Here is a 19,411-nt window from a genome sequence, read left to right as displayed (position 1 = left end):
CAAGAACAAAACTCTTAATAGTACTAAGATAAATTGAGGTTGCATCCAGGGGCACTTGCATCCAGGGGCACTTTAGTGCTGAGCTACATTTTCAGCCCTTTTTATTTTGAGACAGGGTCTAAGTTGCCAGGCTGGCCTCCAAATTTTGAATCCTCCTGCCTCAGTCTCCTGAGTAGCTGGGATTATATGTGTGTGTTACTACCCCTGGCTTACCTAGTCCTTTTCTTAATTCTTGGTAATTTCTTTTTTTGCTTTCTGGGTATTTGTGTTTATCTGGTTATCAAATAAAATCCTTTGAATTTCATATTACAAATGTAGATTATAGAAAAGGCCACATACAATTATATAAACATACAGAAATATGCACATTTAAAAAAAAAATCTGTCATTGGGATATACCTATAGTACCAACAACTCAGAAGATTAAGACCAGAGGACCACAAGTTCAAGGACAATGGCAGCAATTTAGCATGGCCCTAACCAACTCAGTGGGACCCTGTCTTAAAAAGGGTTGGGGATGCCAGGTGCGCCAGCACGTGCCTATAATCCCAAAGGCTGGGGATGTAGCTTAGTGCCCCTAAGTTCAATCCTGGGTACCCCCTGCCCCCCAAAAAAGGGCTGGGGATGTGGCTCACTGGTAATGTGCCCCTGGGTTCAATCCCTAGTACATAGCTCCTATCTTTCAGAAGTATCCCTCTTTTTTGTGTGTGTATATAGCTCCTTTGTAGGACAAACAACAGAACATAGTGCTAAAACATATGAAGTCTAGAACCAGACTGCTAGGGAATGATCCTGTCTTTGCCACTTATACTGTGACTATGAGCAAGTTATGTAACTTTAAAAAAGGGTCATAAGAGAACTTAGCTCTACAAAAGTGTTGTGACGACTAAATGAGTTTTTAAGAAACACATATAAAGCTCTCAGAATGCTATGTGGCAAAGAATTATGTATTAAGTTGAAGAAGGTGTTTATGGGGAGTCATAATTTGGCACTGTTTGACAGATTTTTGAAGAGAATCATACAGGATTTAGAAGCTTACATTTCACACCAGAGAGATACAGTTAACTTCTGCTCTTAGACCAGAACAATTTAGTCATTTACTAATTAAAAGGCAGGGTTTATGTCATTTATAGTCTAGAAGGTAGCTTCACATGTTTTAAATCCCGAGTTTTTTTTTTTCCTTCCTATTCTCATTACAAATAAGTTGAAATTATTTTTTGTCCTTCCAAGTTGGGCAAAAGTAACACTATTAAAGACAAGATTGGCTTACTGCCTTAGGTAGGTATGCAATAAGGAAAGCACTGACTCTGAATCAGAAACACTTTGATCTCAAACCTTTGACTCTCTGGCAAGTAAATTAACATCTGTTATTGAAGATAATCCCTGGTTCACAGTAGAATAAACTTTTCTTCATTTAGCAGCCTGCCTGCAAACTCTACTGAATTATATAAAAACAAAACTAAATAAATGAAGTTTCAAAATATTTAGTGAAAGGAAGATGTATTTATGATCTATTCCCTCCCCAAAGAGCCTAAAAAATGACCACTTTGGTACCAGTGTTTTGTCCTTTAATCTCAGTGGGATAAAACAGCAGCTTCATTAAAGCTGTTCTGTTACGTTTCTGGCTGAAAAGCCCAGGTTGGTTTAATTTAGTGATTAGTTTCCAAATAATTACTTTGTTAACTCTGACAGTGCATTTCCATAGATTTTTATTAATTTGATATAAAACTACTTTCTTACTAAATTCTTACTACATTCATATGCTTACTACATTCTATTGAAATCAATAATTACATCACATTTATTTCTTGTAATCTAAGCAATGGAATTTATAAAAAATACCATAAAAGATAGGGACTGGGGATGTAGCTCAGTGGTAGACTACTTGCTTACCAAATAGCCCTGGATTCAGTCTCCAGCACCAGGTAGGGCTATACTGTAACACATCTAAAACTAGTTAGAGAAATATAAATTTTGTACATAGGGCAACGTAAAAGTCTTGATATAGTTTATCATCTTTACAATAATGCAAACATAGTATTTGATTTTACACTTCATTTTTCATTCTTACTCAAAAAGATCTGCATAAAAATGATGCTGCCTCTTGTGCAGTTCATTATGAGATAAGTTATAGACTGATTTCTAAACACCAATATAACCATTTAATAGCACAAGATTTGGAAAACAGTTCTTAAATTCATTAAGAGTCATACCTTCTTTGTTTTGGGGTACTTTGTAGGACATTTATTAAGTGCTGGGACTTCAGTTTCAGTAATTATTTCTGCTACTGCAGTTTCAGTTTCTGGTTCTATGGCAAGTACAGTATTTTCGATATCATTTTGTTGTGATGTAACTTCTATATCAGGAGAAGATGGTTGGATATCTGAACACATGCTGACAGTTCTGTGTCTCCGACGCTGCTGTCCAATATGAGTCCTACTTCGAGAAAAACTTTTTCTCTGTTTTGTTCTATTCACTTTGGCAGGGGTTGGCTTGTTAGCAGTTTCTTCCTTTACTTGTTCCTAATTCAAAATACAATACAATAGAATTTTATGTTTATAGATACTTCTACTTCAGAAGATATCTTGACAAAATTTATGAATTCACATAATAAATTCACATAATTAAAAATGTTATTACTCAAAAACAAAGTAGTATAGTGTTAGATTCCAAGTCTTAAGTTTCCCATCAGACCTAAAAACTGCACAATTAAAAATTTACTACAGATTTAACTCAATTGTGTATGTAAATTTGTTGGTTTGTATACCCAGGGGTACTCTGCTACTAAGCCACACTCCCTGTCCTTTTTATTTTGAGACAGGGTCTCACGTTTAAGGCTGACATGTGAGCTCCTCCTGCCTCAGCCTCCCAAGTCACTGGGATTATAGGCCTGTGCCACCATGCCCAAATGGAAATTTTATTTGAAATAGTTTAAATGTGAACATAAAACTAAACCTGAATAATACCTGAATAACTTCAGCATCACTGACAAGCTGTGCATCTTTACATTCAGTTTTAACTTCAGTTTTGGCTGTGCTGATCCGTTCCAAAGCTTGTTCTCGTCTTTTCTCTCTCTTTTCAAGTCTGGCAAAAGCTTGCAAAATTGCTTCCATTTTCCTTTCTTCTCTAGTCTACAAGATTTCAATTTTATTAGTCATTGCTCTGAAGTAAATATTCTAAAGTCCAGATCAGATGTACAGGCAAATTATAAAATTTTTTACTATGATACTGTTAGCAAACCAAGTCTGTTGTTATTAGATATGGGGGAAAAAAACAATTTATATTCATTCAAAATCTAAAAATCCCAAACATCATCTCAGTAAGCCTTATTATTACAAATATATTTCATGAAAAGAACACTTGATTGAGTGCTAATGATAAGGATAAAACAAAACAAAAAGTCTCAAAAATGACCATGCTTTACACTAACTTGAAAAAAATTTTTAAATACAGAAGCCAACCTTTAAAAAAATTCAAAATTCCTAAAGTAATGGTATGTGAAAAAGCAAAATTCCTATGCACTTAAGAAATCAGTCAATATATTTTTGCTATGTTTTAGCAGGATGTTGTGGGGGTACATTTAGTAAACATCTCCATGATTCTAAGCAAGTTAGTTAACCTTTCTGAGGCTATAAAATGTGGATAATAATACTTACACTTCACTGGATTATTATTTAGTTCAAACTGAAAATGTGAGGTTTAAACAGTACTTAGAAATTGATAGGCGTTCCATAAATATTTTTATTTCTACTTTAGCCCTCTTGCCCTCCATTTTAACTCTTGTAAGGCATTCCTCTACCTTCTGCTCTTCCTTTCTTAAACTGACACTTCAAGACAGGGACTGAGGGAACAGCAAGAGTTCCTTTGAGCATCAGTTCTCTTTGGATAGAGAACATTAAAACCAAGACCCAGAGCCTTGACCAGAGGGCCTGGCAAATGCTTCAGCTCTCAACCAGAACCAGGAAGCACGTCCATCAACTGTCCAGTTCTCCAAATGAAAGAACCAGGTCCTGAGGCTCAGATCCATTTGTCTTTCCTCCTTCATTGTCATCGATGTGGGGAAGAAAGAAAGAAAGATCAGAAACTCAAGATCTGGCTGCCAAAGTCTTGTCAATATTGGCGCTTCAGTAATCAGCAGAGATTCAAGCATTAAGACACCTATACTCTGAAAATTACTGCTTTTTCTGTGTTTTTTCTTTTTTATTACACTTAGTAAGAAAACGAAAGTAGAATGTGTCAAACAAACCATCTGAGGATACTTTTACAGCGAATAGCCATACTGCAAATGTGACACAAAATATTTTGTCCTCAACTTTTTTTTTTTTCTACAGGCAAGGAAATGGTCCAAAGAGGTAAGATTATTTGTTTATGGATAAATTTCTGCAACTCTCCATCTCATTAGCTCTTCTGGTCCAGGGTGGTAATCAAACACTTAAAAAACTATACAGGCAAAAGACAATTAATTTATTAGGTAATGGGGAATTCAACCCAGGGGTGCTTAACCACTGAGCCACATCCCCAGCCCTTTTTATTTTTTGAGATGGGGTCTCACTAAGTTGCTTAGAGCCTTGCTAAATTACTGGCCTTGAACTTGCAATCATCCTACCTCAGCCTCCCAAGTGGCTGGGATTACAGGCCACCACCATGCTCAGCTCAAAAAATGACATTATGTGCTCATTGGAACTACAAGTTTTAAAGCCAAATTCTTGCCTGAGGGAATTAATTTCATGTTTCTGGACCTTTAAATTAACTTACCTAACCTCTTTTTATATGGCTTTCTATAAAAATGCTGACTCTGTATATCAGGGCTTTTCCAAAACTCTAAATAGCTTCCACTTGTTGAACTGGAGGTTAATTACTATGGTTTCCTCTCTCAAAAATGTTTTAATATGTGCAAAAAGTATATTTTCCTAGAAAAAGAAACTTGTCTTAGCAAATATTATATTTGTCAAAGAAAAAAATTATCAAAAGGGAGGCACCAAACAAGATACTTTTTTTTCTTTTTTGTTGTACTGAGGATTGAACCCAGAGGCACTCTGCCACTGAGCTTCCCCAGCCCTTTTTTAATTTTTGAGATAGGATCTTGCTAAGTTGCCCAATCAGGCTTTAAAGTTGTGGTCTTGCTTTACCCTTCTCAGTAAGTGTACAGATGAATAACATGTATCATGCATGATAATTATGAATTTACACTATGGCTCTTTGACTTAGTTCAACATTCCCCTATAAGAGTGAGGGTCAGGGATGAAATTATGTAAAGAAAACTGACCCAAACTTGTTCAAATAAATATGTAATTTCCATTTATACAGATACAACTATTTGATCATTAAAGCAAAATCCCTGAGAGATGGTTTAATCTTTTAGAGCTGGACAGGATCTTTAAAAATGTAGTATTGTACTACAGAAGAAATCCAAATCCCTCTAGATTAAGTGACCCTGTCAAAGGTGGGACCTTTGCATAATTATTATGCAACTTTCCTAGCTTATAATTTAACCTTTTTTTCCAATTAACAACCACTTACATACTATGTAATGTAAAACAAAATACAGCATAACTTTTCCTGCATTACAACAATTGCTGTATTTGTAGAAATAAAGCTGAAAACACTAAACATTTCTTAATAACATTAACCTAGCTTTATCTTAAAATATACAAATATTGGGAGTGTAAACATGACTGGTTTTCTACATTGATAAAATTATTAGTACATGGATCTACTTTTAAATTCCTTAAGGTTCATATGTCATTCATCATTGCATCTAATATATTCTTTGACATAAAACTGGGTATACTTAAAAATACATAACTGGAAATTTGTCATCCATTTAAAATCTGATTGAAAAATAACATAAATAAAGCTGAGGTAGTTATAGGTGACTATAGACACTAGTCAACTGCCCATAGCTCCTAAAACCTGTGATAAATACAGTTCAGATTATATTAACCACATAGGGTTACTACTGTGATGCTATGTCTGTAACCATAATTCATTTCAAGCCATGGGAACTGATAGATCCTGAAACAGAATTAGATAGGGTTACTTTCGAAAAAAGAGGTGAGGGGTTACTTTCAGGAAACTGCTAACTTTTGACATATTGTTAATGCCAAGTGTTAGGTGTTACTGCTTAAAGTACATGGAATTTCCCATGTGTTTCATCTGATCATGGTTTTTATTCATAACAGTAAATACGAGTATTATAATTTCTTATAAACAGAACAAAAAAGTCTGCTTCATAAGATCCCTATTAGTTGAGGTGTGGGTATTGAAGTATAAGCACATTGGAGTAAAAATGGAATGTAATTAATTTTTGTAACAGACAATTTTTTTTTAGACATTGATGAATCTTTATTCATCTATTTGTGTATGGTGCTGAGAATTGAACCTAGTGCCTCACACATGCCAGCCAAGTGCTCCACCACTGAACCAAAACCCCAGCCCATGACGTATAATTCTTAATCTGAGTTTCCTGCTCAGTAGATAGGGAATGCCTAAAGTCCACATGACTCAAGACTATATAATAAAAAACAAGAATTAAAATGTACAGTATAGCAACTAAAAAAATTAACTTTACTGAATAAAGTATTATAATTAATTTTAAACACTTGTGAATGCTATTAAGTAGCCTTAGAGGGTAGTTGGGTCTAAGAAAGAACTAAGGGGGGAAAAAAAAGGGAAGAAAGCCACCTAGGAACTCCTGATTGTTTTTTGAACTGCTACTAAGAGGAAGTGGCTTTTCTTTAAAATAAAAAATTAAAACAGATGCTGGGCACTGAAAATAGTTCTCTGGGTTGGTGGCATCCAGAATGTAAGGTATAAGACCTGACCCTAGAGAAACTGCCTGGTGGAGTCTTCACAGTGGCTAGAAAGCAGTCTTACCATACCTCTGGTTTTGCTTTACTTAGTTTTTAGTATCCTTGGTCCACAGTGAAATGGAAAATTTCGAAATAAACAAGTTTTAAATTAAAAGAAAAATGAAAGAAAAAAAAAAGCTTTTCAAAGAAATGGAAAGACAGAGCCCACCTACCAAATTAACCTACTATGTGGTATTAAAATGAAACTCCTTACTCAGAAAAAAAACTCCCTACTCTCAAACAGCAACTGAGAGATTATGGCTTGTGTGGTATCTCCATTTGTTCTATCATGTGACAATTTATACTTGGTGCTGTTTCCTCTTCTGACAGTCATGATTAGTTGCACCCCATCCTCCATGAAAGCTTCTCCAGAGCAGTAACCTTGTCATTTTTGCTCAGCTAGTACCTTAAATGACACTTGGTGTATATAGCAGTCAATTCACATTTTTATTAAACCACTAAGAAATGGGCATGTATATTCTATAAAATGTGTCACTTATGTGAAAACATAACTGGAAGCATTCAAAGGATTTTGAGAATCAAATTTATTATAAAGCAGCTAAAGCAAAAAACCCTCATTTTGTTTGTACAGAATACCTATAAAACAAACTGATCCTCTCTTACTGTTCAGTACTATGATATTTATAACTCATCTTGAGAAATACAATTCCTAATTGCTATGATGAAAGAAACTTAGAAAATTAATCGACATCACTTTATGCATGCTCTAAGAAGAAAACAGTGATTTAGATGATACCCACCACAGTCCTGTCATGAGATGACTTTTCTTGCAACAAATTACCTTCCTCTCACTATGTTTTACAAAGGCATAAGTAGTAAGATCATAGATTCTGAATAACAGTGTTTTCCCTGTGTGGGTGTGTGTGTATAAAAATCTGTGGGATGTCAGGTATCACCCACAAAAAATTCCAAGAGTATACAAGGAGAGTTTTGGAAAATATTATATACACTGGGAATCTTAAAGGTTATACATAAGGTTTACTAAACCCAACTAGCTAAAAGCACTGTTTAACAAATTAGACTTTTATGGAATACTTTCTCTAGTGAAGGACAAGAGCTGAGAAAATTGTGGGGAATCCTTGACAAATCTTACAGGGCATCACCTAGGCTATAAGCTTCATGTAATTCACATTCATGAACCTATCTCTCTCTCCATAAATGGCTGTTATGAACTTTTAGTTGGCCCATTTACTGAGCATCTATTTTTTAAAAAGCTAGGTACTTTTCCCTGTCTAGGAGTCAGGGCTATGACAATGAATAAAAGTACAAACTCTTTCCCTTGGGGTACACATGTTCTAGTGAAATACAATTAAATCTAGATGATCCTAGCTATATGATTATCCTTTAATAGTCTTACACCGTTTCTCAAATTTCTGTCCTTTCAATGTGAAGACCACCCTGAATAACTTCCATGAACTCCAGTTGAGGCAATCTCATTATAATAATCAAGTACTACCAAGACTAAACTCCAAAACATATTAAGAAGGTGCTTATAGAAAATTATTTCAGAAATATGTTTTATTGATATAATTAGAAATGAGGAAAAGCATCTTTGTTGTTTAAATTTTTCAAAAGGTTTGCCTCTTTAAAAATGATTGCTTGTTGAGTTAAAGGCATGTTTTCCTTCCCCTTTTACCTGCTCTCTCCATTTAATTATGGCACCCTAATCCTACCTTAACATGTACCAAATGGTTTTGGTACCTTAACATGTACCAAAAAAAGAGCCTACTCTGTAGTACTTCAGCTTTGGAATCAAGTGAGTGTTCTACTGTATTTTCCAGGGCCACAGCTTAAATGGGCTCAAAATTTCCCAAGCCATTTCAAATTTCCCATCAAAGAAGTCTCTGTCAAGGGCTGGTGATCTGGTTCAGTGGCAGAGCAAGCCTAGAATGTACTACCTCCTCCCAATATCTCTTGCCAGATACGAGGAAATGGAGACTAACCATCCATTCAGTTCCATACAATTTAGGCACAAGTTTGCTTTGTTCAAAGGGGAAACACACAATGTAATGGATGAAAAAAGAAAAATGTTAATAAAAGAACATTACAAAACATCAAAGGAGATGTGAGGGGAAACAGAACTGAGAATGAAAAGGGTCATGTATCCTAACCACATAATGAAACCTTCACTGAACATTTTGTACCGTTTATAGCCAACCCTATCTCCCTAAAGCCCACTCCCAAAATTCAGCCTATGTTGATTCCCCCAAACAGAATTATAACTCTTCAGTTCCAACTACTAGTTGTAATCTAACCTTAAAAATGGCAAAGACTAGAAAAAATAAAGGTTGAATCATACCAAAATTTTCAAAACTAAATACTCCCTGTAAGGAAAAACCATATTAATTGCTTGAGAACCTTAGAATGTGTGGTTCTATGTTATTTGATTAAATCCAAAAATTTATAATTCAAACGTTAAATTTGAATTATACAGTAAGAAATAAGAGTGAATGACTTTGAGGACTGAAGATCCAAAGAAAAAAAATTTAAGTTTTGTTTTATGTCCTTTTAGTTATAAACATACTTTTCAAGTTTTCCATCTTCACAGTCATCTTAAAGGCAGATGAATATGCTAACTCAATATAAAAATTTTTGGAAAATTATTCTATATTAATATAGCATGCTAATAAGCTAAATCAGAACCAAAAAGTAATCATGATTAAGCATGAAGTTTAACATCAAAAGAATATCCAATTTTTTTCTGGGATCTGGAAATGTTCTAAGTTCCACTATTATTCTCAGCACTGATGGATAAGTTAACTTTTTAAAAATAGCTCCATAGTCAAATATTTCAGAGAATGTTATCTGAATAAAAATACTGTATGAACATAGAAAATTCAGATATTTTTCAAAATTATTAAGGCATTTGTAAAAAACGCTCTTCCTATGAAACACATGCCCTTTTAAGAAAATCATTGATACTCTAAATTGGTCTCCTAAAAGTTCCTACATGACTAATAGAAATACAAGCAATTGGGGAATGGACAAAACAATACTAAAGATCAATAGTCAAGAAAGGGCTTCAGAGAATTTGTGGCTCAGCAGTAGAGCACTCGTCTAGCACATGCCAGGTGCTGAGTTCAATCCTCAGTGTCACATAAAAATAAAGGTATTGTGTCCAACTACAACTAAAAAATATTTTTATTTTTAAAAGATTCAAAATAACCTTAGATATAGGAACTCCTCCTTTATAACCAGCCTCCAAATTTTCACCTGTATTTTTTTTCTATCTCTAATACTACCCAGTCTCAACAGACAAGTGATTCTAAAATTCCAAGGCTAGAAAACAGTTCTGTGTTGCTTTTACAATAGAAAGCACAGAATTAACACAGAAAGATGGCCACTGTGGTGACAGAATGCATGTGCAGTAAGCAAGTCTACAAAGACCCCACCCCAACATGTGACACCTGAGATTACATGGAGATCAGTATTGAAAACCCCTAGAACATTAAATAAGACAAGTAAATGGAATGGGGAAGATCATTAGTTGGTGTGTATAATTTCAAATCTTAAAAAGTATACAATGATAACTATTTACCACTAAATTTTTAGGATATTTCTTGTCCTAGTTTTTATGCTGACAAAATAACTGCAAATAAATAGTACAAAGGATATAAATCCTAAACTGATTTTAATGAAGACCTTATTTATGTTATTTTATAACAGTATAAAACAGAAATAGCTACCAAACCAGTGGTGGGTTTTGTTTTAGCTTTGCATAAGCCATTTATTTGGTAAAGCTTAAAGATCTATTGTTAAATATCAAATCATTAAGATAAAGGATACATTAATGAAAGAAATTTTGGACAGTAATTGCAATATTAAAATTTATTAATAGTTCTCAGACTCAAAAATATTAATGATTTCTAAAACATACAATTTCTAAAAGGCCATACATTTTAAAATGTCTAAGGAGCACCAGTAAAAATACAAAGAATTAGTGAAATTTACTTAAATGGTAATGACAAAGCCAAATAAAAATGCTCAATGGCACATCATGAGCCCCAAATTTGCTAACTTCAAAGAAAAGTGTGAGAGCCCCATGGAAAGGCAACAACAGAAAGAGTAGCTGTCACTAAGCCAATACCATAACATTAAGCAACTTAATGGCTTCCCAACTTACCATCTTTCTTTTCCTTTCTGCAATCTGCTCCTCTGATTCCATTTCTACTTCATTGCTAATAGGAGTTTTTTCTTCTATATCATCAATAAAATCTGGTTCCTGAAAGATGGAAATGACTTAAACTGTTACTCCATCTATAAACTCTTGACATCAAACTGTTTAAAAGTCTTTTAACCACAACTAAATATAAAAATTTCAAGCCATCTTAAAACTGCTTTCTTGAATGCCATCAAATAATTTTGCTTTCTAAAGTTCTATTCATATACTGAATAGTCCATGCTTCTTCCCAAAACAAAATTTTCATAAAACCTGCAAATATGAAGCACTAGGTAAATTTTCGATTTAAAACTTAAGGAAAATTATTAGAATATAGGGCCCCTTAATGAGCAAAACATTTCTTAACCTAATCTCTATTTTGAGAGCCAATAACACATATTTCCTGATGGGAAAGAAGTATAAGCCCAAATTCTCATAAAGCACTAGCTGGATTCGCTAATTTTCTAGTCTGGGAAAAATCTTATCTTCAATTCTGTAGTGATTTGTTGGCTATTTCTTTTTTTAGTACCAGGGATTGAACCCAGGGGTGCTTAATCACTAAGCCACATCCCCAGTCCTTTTTATGTTTTAAGACGAGTTGCTCAGCCTGCCCTTGGTTCCTCCTGCCTCATCCTCCTGAACGGCTGGGATCACACGCCCAGCTCTTAATAATTTTTAACAAATGTTACATATATAGTAACAGAACTTGTATTTACACTTCACTAAACATCAAAATGGACTTAAAATTGTTAAGAAACTTTACATTTAAAAAGGGCAAAAATATGACAAATTAACTTCATTAAGAATCAGTAGAGTTTGATACCTGATTATTTGATACTGATAATCTCAGGGGAGAAAGCTTTCTCTGTTTTGTTTCTGGACTCTTTATTTTGTTGACTGTTCCATCACAATCCAAAGTAATATTCTGATTTTGTGTATCTTTTTCTTTTGAAATATCTTTGTCTTTTTTTCCTTTTTTCCTTCTGGTCTCATAACCACTGTTGATATTTTCCGTAGATTCAGAACTACGTTTCAGAACAGGACACTCTAGATTGTCTTTGAGGCAGGCACAATCCACCTTGTACTTACTGAAATGATATCCAAATAAATATTTATTCAAGATATTAAACAAAATTGGGAAATTTCTTATTCATTTTAAGATGCAACCTCACAAAATTATACATAATCATTGACTTTAATCTTAAACTTTTCAACTAATTTGTATTTCTGACTACTATCACAAAAGAAATATTATTTGCTCATAACAAATGTTGAATTTGGACTACCAACTGGGTCTTATAATATATAAAATGAAAAAAACCAATAAATTAAAACTCTTGAGTCTTTTAAAGTAAAATGATACTGTTAATTATACAAATTAACATTAAAGTAAAACCCATAATTTCTTCAGTAATCCCAGAGTGCTATAAAATACTGACTTGAAATTTGACCTAAATAAAAAACATGCCAGGTATAAAAACACTAAAACTTAACTAGTTTGTATACTCTAAAGAATTATTTCAATAACCAGGTTTCTTTAATGATAGCATCAGCTTTTATTTACTTATTTACATATGTATGTATATTTTTTTCCTATGGTACTGGGGATTGAATCCAGGGGTACTCTGTCACTACTAAGCTACATCCTCAGCCTGGGTTTTTGTTTTGGTTTTTTAATTTTGAGATATAGTCTTGCTAAATTGCTGCGGCTGATCTTGAACTTGAGATCCTCATGCCTCAAATTCCTAAATTATGGGGATTATAACATGCCCAACCAGATATGTTAATCAAGCAGTTACTTTGTGCCAGAAACTGTTTTAAATGGTTTGTTTACATGTGTTAGCTCATTAAATCTTCAAACATTCCTGTTAGGAGAGAATTATTATTCTCATACTTGAGATAATGGTGCACAGAGAGCTGAACACACTGGTCTAAGATCATAAATAACCAGGCTAGGATTTGAAAACAGATAGATTATGGAAAATTTGTATTCTTAATCTCAATGAGATGTACAATCTCCCAAATTGATACGGAAAGAGTCTTTATGTTAAATTTTCCACCTTCTAGGGGTAGAAAGGACTTAAAAAAGAAAAGCTGAAATTATTATGATAAGTCTGTTTAAAATAATTATTAGAGATGAAAACTGAAGGAAAAGGAATTTCACATTGAGAGAAAACATAATGGACAATGTTTAAAAATCTGCATTTAAAAAGCACATAACAGTTTTTTAAAAATACAGAAAAATGAACTGAGATGCTTATAACCCAAAAGGCTACAGAATAATATAAAGAACACAGAAAAAGACTGCACAGCAGAGAAAGGGTCAGATGATATGATTAGGTAATTAGCAAGAGGAAGTCCAAATGGTAACACATAAGAAGATAGTTGGGAGCTGGGTAGAGCTCAGTAGAAGAGTATGTGCTTAGTATGCACAAGACACCGAGTTAAATCCCCAGCACCACCAAAACAGAAAAGGGAAAGGAAAAAAAAAAGAATGAAAGAAAAAGATATTTGGTCACAAATAATCAACGAAAATGGTCAATAAAAATGTAAAGATACCATTTCACATGGATTAGTAAAAAATTTTTAAAGTCCTAATACTAAAGAATTAGAAAGGAACTAAACTGCTTAGGAAAGTATTTTAAAAAAAGTTTCTTTGGAAAGCAATTCACTAATTCACTTTTGGTTAAAAACTGCACATTCTAAAACATTCTGTGCATTATCCCTACCACAGAGAGAACATGTACAAACACATACATGTTCAAAAAGCCACAGAAACATATTGTGATAAATAAAAAGATCCATCAGTAATGGAAGAGAGAAAAGCCATTAGCAGTAAAAATAAATGAATTAGAGCCTACATACAACACTGTAGTTTTATCTCATGTAATGAAAGAGAAAAGATAGAATGCAGAAGAAAGTAGTAGGTTACAATGAACATAAAATTTAAAGATAACACAAAATTCTAAATACTATTTGATGACATAAAAACCACAAAATGTTAAAGAAATGTAAAGAAGGGTGATACAATCTGCTAAATCTAAGAGGCTTCAATGGATAGTGTTCTATTAGTCTGTGAAGTACATGGATTTGTATTCATATTTGTATATTAAAATTTTTAAATTTAAAGTTTTTATATTCAGAGCACGTTTCTTTCTTAGTGTTTCAGAACATGCTTCTTAGAGGTTCTTCTACAAACCCTTTCAATTTACACCACAAAGAAAATTTGATGCAATTTTTTTTTGTCTTGAGAGGCAAATTAGAAATTATTCATCCGCTTAACCAAGTAAATTGTAAAACTAAAATCGTACCCCCTAAAATACAAGAAAGTGAAGAAAAAAATTCTAACCTAATAAAGTCAATAGCATATTGCTGAAATTAGCATTAGTAATTATACATTGTAAATGTTTAAACAGCAATAATGAAAGCTAATACCAAAATGCTTATTTTCAAGTACTTTTTAACTGCCTCATGATAAATAAGTTATAAAAGCAATAATAATACCTAAATTATTACATGAACATTAAATAACTACTTTGAAGCAACAGATAATTTATTTACAAACTTGAACTTACCAATTCCCATAATCAAAATCAAAGGCGATAGTAATTTCAGTACCCTTTGGAATACTTTGTATAGAATAAATGTAAAGATGTATGGTTCCATCTTCAATTTCATGCCTCACCTGTTAAAAGAATAATTTAACACATCTGTAAACCATTTTCTATCTTTAAAAGCACCTTCTCCTGCAAGTTAAAAAGCTATTAGTAAAAGTACATTATAATCACAACTTGGGAAAGTACCATTAATTATTAAGACTTATTGATCATTGGTTACCAACTGGGAAGATTTTTCAAAAGTATATCAATGCCTTCAACCAATCCGCCTACCCTACAGACTACCACGTGGCATCCAAAACAAAATAAAACTATAACTATTTTCTAATGCATATTTTTTTCTCTTTTTAGCATGTCTGAAATTGGTAGTCTTACAAGTGATAGCATTTTAGTTTTGAGGAATTGCAATAGTGGTACAGCTAACACTGTGTGACACACACTGTTCTAGATAATTTGCACAATACTTTTATTCCTTAATAATACATTTTGATAGATAAATATATGGCATGGGTAAAGTTGCAAAACTAATAAGCCACAGAGAAGGCAAGACTGGCTCCAAAACTTATAATGTTCCAGCTAAAAATGTAATTATAAAATTAAAAATGTGTATTTTGGCATATAGAAAACAAAAGTATTTTATATTCCACCCTAAAATAGAGCATTAAAAATTTTATAGTAACATACAATCTATTTTAGCTTTATCATCTAACGTGATAAAATCATAGCATATTTACCCATTAAATAGACTTTCTAGGATTTAAAAAGTCCAATATTCCCTCTTATAAGAAACATCACAATTTCTTCAATGTATGATTTGTTATCACCTAAATTTTTACAACAGGAAGACGCTGAGCAAAGAATTGAAGTATTCTAAACTATTAGACTTTTGTACTTAATGCTCAAATTCCACACAACACTTCCCAAAAGATGTCAGTAAGCTTACTTCTGCATTGGGTGTACAAGAACGCCTGATGAATCGAGCCTCATTCCCAAAAGTTCTTGCGTCAACACACATTTCTAGCCCATGAAATTTTGAGTAGAATAAAACAAAAGGGTATGGTCTACAAAGAAAGAAAATTTGTAAGGAATTAACATTTTTGTATATAACAATCTGAAGCTGCTATTCAGAGAAGAATGGGTTTTTAAAAAAACTTATGAAATTTCAAAAAAAGACAGTATTATATTTTTATTTTGGTATTGAGGATAGAATCCAGGGATGCTCTATACTGAGTGACATCCCCAGCCCTTTTTATTTTGAGACAGGGTCTTGCTAAATTACTTAAGGCCTTGCTAAATTGCTGAGATTGGCCTTGATCTTGTGATCTTGTGATCCTCCTGCCTCAGCCTTACAAGTCTCTGGGATTACAGGTGTGTGCCAAGGTACCCAGGTTAGAAAATTTTAAATAATTAAGTCTTGACTACAGAACTTCCCTCCCCTTGTTACTTTATACTAATGAGATTTTCACCTGTCCCTATAACCTTACCTAAGTCAAAAGGCAATTAATTTGAGGTAGAAATTATTTACAAAGATAGAGTGACCACTGCCTTTACAGAAAGATTCTAATTCCATGCTTTTGTGGGGTTGGTACTAGTGACTGAACCCAGAGCCTTGAACACTCTACTACTGAGCCCCATCCTCACCTCCTAATTCCATGCTTTTAAAGTCCATATTTCTTGGTATATTTAAAACTATTCGAATTTCAGATAAAATCTGAAAGATTCTTAGGCATCTTTTAAAACTCAAGTTCCAAACAAAAAATGAAGATTGTAAGACATGTATTGGCAAGGAAACGATGACTATTAAAAGATATTAATTCCACAAGAATCCCAAATGACATAAGAGGCCTCCAAAACCATTCCAATACCACCAAAGCTAAAGTGGTGGCAAAAATATAGGTATCAAATCTAACACTGTCTAAAAAAAGGGGAAGGAGATTTGCCTGTGGTCACCATGGTATTTTCAGGTGCTAGTAATTATGTTACAAGGAATTAGCACAGATCTACTATAGAAAGGATTCCTGGTACTATCAGGTAATCAGAATTCTTAACTAATATCCTATAGATCCAAACTATTTTGGTCTTATCTTTTTAAAAAAAATATTTGTAGTTGTACATGAACACAACACCCTTTTTATTCATTTATTTTTATGTGGTGCTGAAGATAGAATCCAGCCCCTCTCATGCTAGGCAAGCACTCGACCACAGAGCTATAATCCCAGCCCCTTGATTTTTCTTTCAAGTGAACTATTTTAAAATTTTCAACAAGGCAAAGATTGGTAAGAAACTGAGAAACATCTTTGTGTTTTCCTTTGGTGAATGTTATCACAGTTCAAAAGTTATATTAGTCACACTAGTCAACCACACTATACTTTAATACTGAAATGATCATGTCAGGAAACAAAAAGTACATATAATCAGAGCATCTAAATATCCATAAATACAATATTTAACTACAAAAAAAGGAACATGTGAGGAAAAAATAAAGATACCTTTTAAAGAAATATCCATTTGCTTCAAACTGTTCTCTCAACATAAACTTCCCTCTGTATTCAATGATAAGTGCATCAGGAGGCAAATCTTTGGCAGATTTCAGAATTTTTTTATTCTTTTGTATATGGCTCTAAAATCAGAGTATATGTTGACATGAATTACACTTGGTTGCTTTCAGTCTAACTGAAGATATATAGCATGAAAAAGGGTTTTTATAATTTTTTGAAAATATATTTACCTCTACAGGAGGTTTGAAGAGAAAATTGTTGGTGTTCAATTCTGATTTATTCATGTCTTTTTTATCATTTCCACTGCCTAATCTAAGAGCTATTCTTTGTGCCTCCCTCTGGACACTCTCACTATATTGGTTATTGTTTGCCTCTTCATATCGATCCATCCATGCTTTGATTTTTGTCTCCCATCCAAAATTTGAACCATCAGATGAAGGATCAATTTCTGGAGCTGAACCCTAAAATCACAGCAAAGTAAGTATTACTGTTTGAACTTAAGTAGTTACATACACAAACATACACAGAATTAATGGCAATATACATTAAAAATTAATATAAACTGGACTGGAAAACGTTTAGCTTTCTAAGTTGATCCAAGCAAAAAGACCAGAAATTATCCTACTACATTTGAACTTTATATATCTTGAACTTTATAAAGTTTACTACAGAATTATTTATTTGAATTGTAATGACTTTCAAACATGACCAAGTTAAAATATATTTTCTAATATTCACAAAGAATTTGAAAAATTTTTGCATTCCTAACTCACCTCTTTATGTACTAAAGGAAAGTATTTCAGTAAAATAAAAAATGTTCCTTCCTCATGAAGCCTAGTACTGAGATAATAAGATTTGCCAGTAACTAATCAAAAAACTTTTCAGATCTCTTTATTCTATCAGAGAAAATTCCTAAAGTTCAAGTTAATAGAATAAAATATAAATCTTCATCTTTATCATATAAAGAATATTTTATGAAATGTGGGACTTGCATATGCTGAATGACACCATGTTGTAATATTCTTGAGATAAAAATGATAGTTTCATGATGTGTTTTCTAGAAATGTGACATAACGAATAATTATTATGCTTCATTCCATGGGACAAAAAATATACTATAACACACTCCCCACATCCTTTTTAATGTTCAACTACTTAAGAAACTTGTTATCCTGGGGCTGGGGTTGTGGCTCAGCGGTAGAGCACTCGCCTCGCATGCATGGGACTCTGTGTTCAATCCTCAGCACCACATAAAAATAAATAAGTGAAATAAAGGTATTGTGACCAACTACAACTAAAAAATAAATATTTTTTTAAAAAAGAAACTTGTTATCCTTTACTACCTACCCCAGAAAGCTTTAATATATAGTTACCTCTGCGACCCAACAAAAATCTAGATATCAGAAGCCAAAAGAAGAGTTTTTTGCTCTCAGCAAGGGGACTGTGTTCTAATTAATTTAAGGTACATGTGACTAGTTTGTATTTACATAGTGAGACTCATGCTTTTATGGTACAGCTGACTTGACTACCTTAAGAATCAAACTATGCAAAAGTAAAATCTCAATTTCCCAAATGTGATTCTGTATTCATGTGTATAGAAAACGAATATAAAGTACTATGGGAGACATAAAAGGCAGTGATAAATAAAATTCTAATTACTCCAGTTTTACTATTCGAAATTATGAATATACACTTGGAGGGGGTACTGAGGATCAAAACCAGTAAGCTGCATTCCCAGGCTTTCTTCTTCTTATTTTGAAACAGGGTCTTACTAAGCTACCACATTTGGCCTCCAATTTGCAATTCTCCTGCCTCAGCTTCCAGAGTTGCTGAAATTATAGGCTTGTACCACCCTACCCTGCCACCACCCCCTTTGATTAATGTTTCCACAGTATTAATAAACAACAACAGTGATTTATTAATTCAATTAGAATTCTAAGGTCCCACTTCTTGTAAGATAAGTGATGAAATGGTGCACAATGAAGAGAGCAAAAAGACAAGCAGCCACTTAAATAAACTCCTTAAATGTAATGTATTTACCTTAACTCTTGATGACTTTCTAGATCCTTCACGAAAGGCCTAAAATAAGCATGGAATTCTGGGTTAGTTGTTTTAAAAGCTGGATATAATTAAGAATCAACTGGTTCACTGAAGTATTATAGTTAAGGGGAAAAAACTGATAACCAGTAAAACTTGGAGAATTTGAAGTAAATAAATGTACTAGAATGTTATTCTATCACAAATATAATGCAGAGTATTTAGAAT

At 33.2% G+C, this 19,411-nt stretch overlaps 1 protein-coding gene across 5 annotated transcripts in view; it reads right to left on the bottom strand.

The window, feature by feature from the left end:
• Kmt2e (lysine methyltransferase 2E (inactive)) overlaps positions 1–19,411 on the bottom strand; it is an 89,434-nt gene that overhangs the window by 8,614 nt on the left and 61,409 nt on the right. For all 5 annotated transcript variants that reach the window (XM_078040202.1, XM_078040206.1, XM_078040205.1 and 2 more), the window contains 9 exons: positions 19,187–19,225; positions 17,377–17,607; positions 17,138–17,268; positions 15,592–15,709; positions 14,607–14,716; positions 11,855–12,119; positions 10,996–11,094; positions 2,967–3,131; positions 2,214–2,522 (listed from right to left, as the gene is read on the bottom strand). In XM_078040202.1, coding sequence (XP_077896328.1) covers positions 2,214–2,522; positions 2,967–3,131; positions 10,996–11,094; positions 11,855–12,119; positions 14,607–14,716; positions 15,592–15,709; positions 17,138–17,268; positions 17,377–17,607; positions 19,187–19,225 — 1,467 coding nt within the window. The remainder of the gene's footprint in view (positions 1–2,213; positions 2,523–2,966; positions 3,132–10,995; positions 11,095–11,854; positions 12,120–14,606; positions 14,717–15,591; positions 15,710–17,137; positions 17,269–17,376; positions 17,608–19,186; positions 19,226–19,411) is intronic.

The sequence above is a fragment of the Ictidomys tridecemlineatus genome, chromosome 2 (genome assembly GCF_052094955.1).
Source record: "Ictidomys tridecemlineatus isolate mIctTri1 chromosome 2, mIctTri1.hap1, whole genome shotgun sequence".
In the NCBI taxonomy this organism is placed as follows: domain Eukaryota; kingdom Metazoa; phylum Chordata; class Mammalia; order Rodentia; family Sciuridae; genus Ictidomys; species Ictidomys tridecemlineatus.
This window is presented reverse-complemented; position numbering and strand designations above follow the sequence as displayed.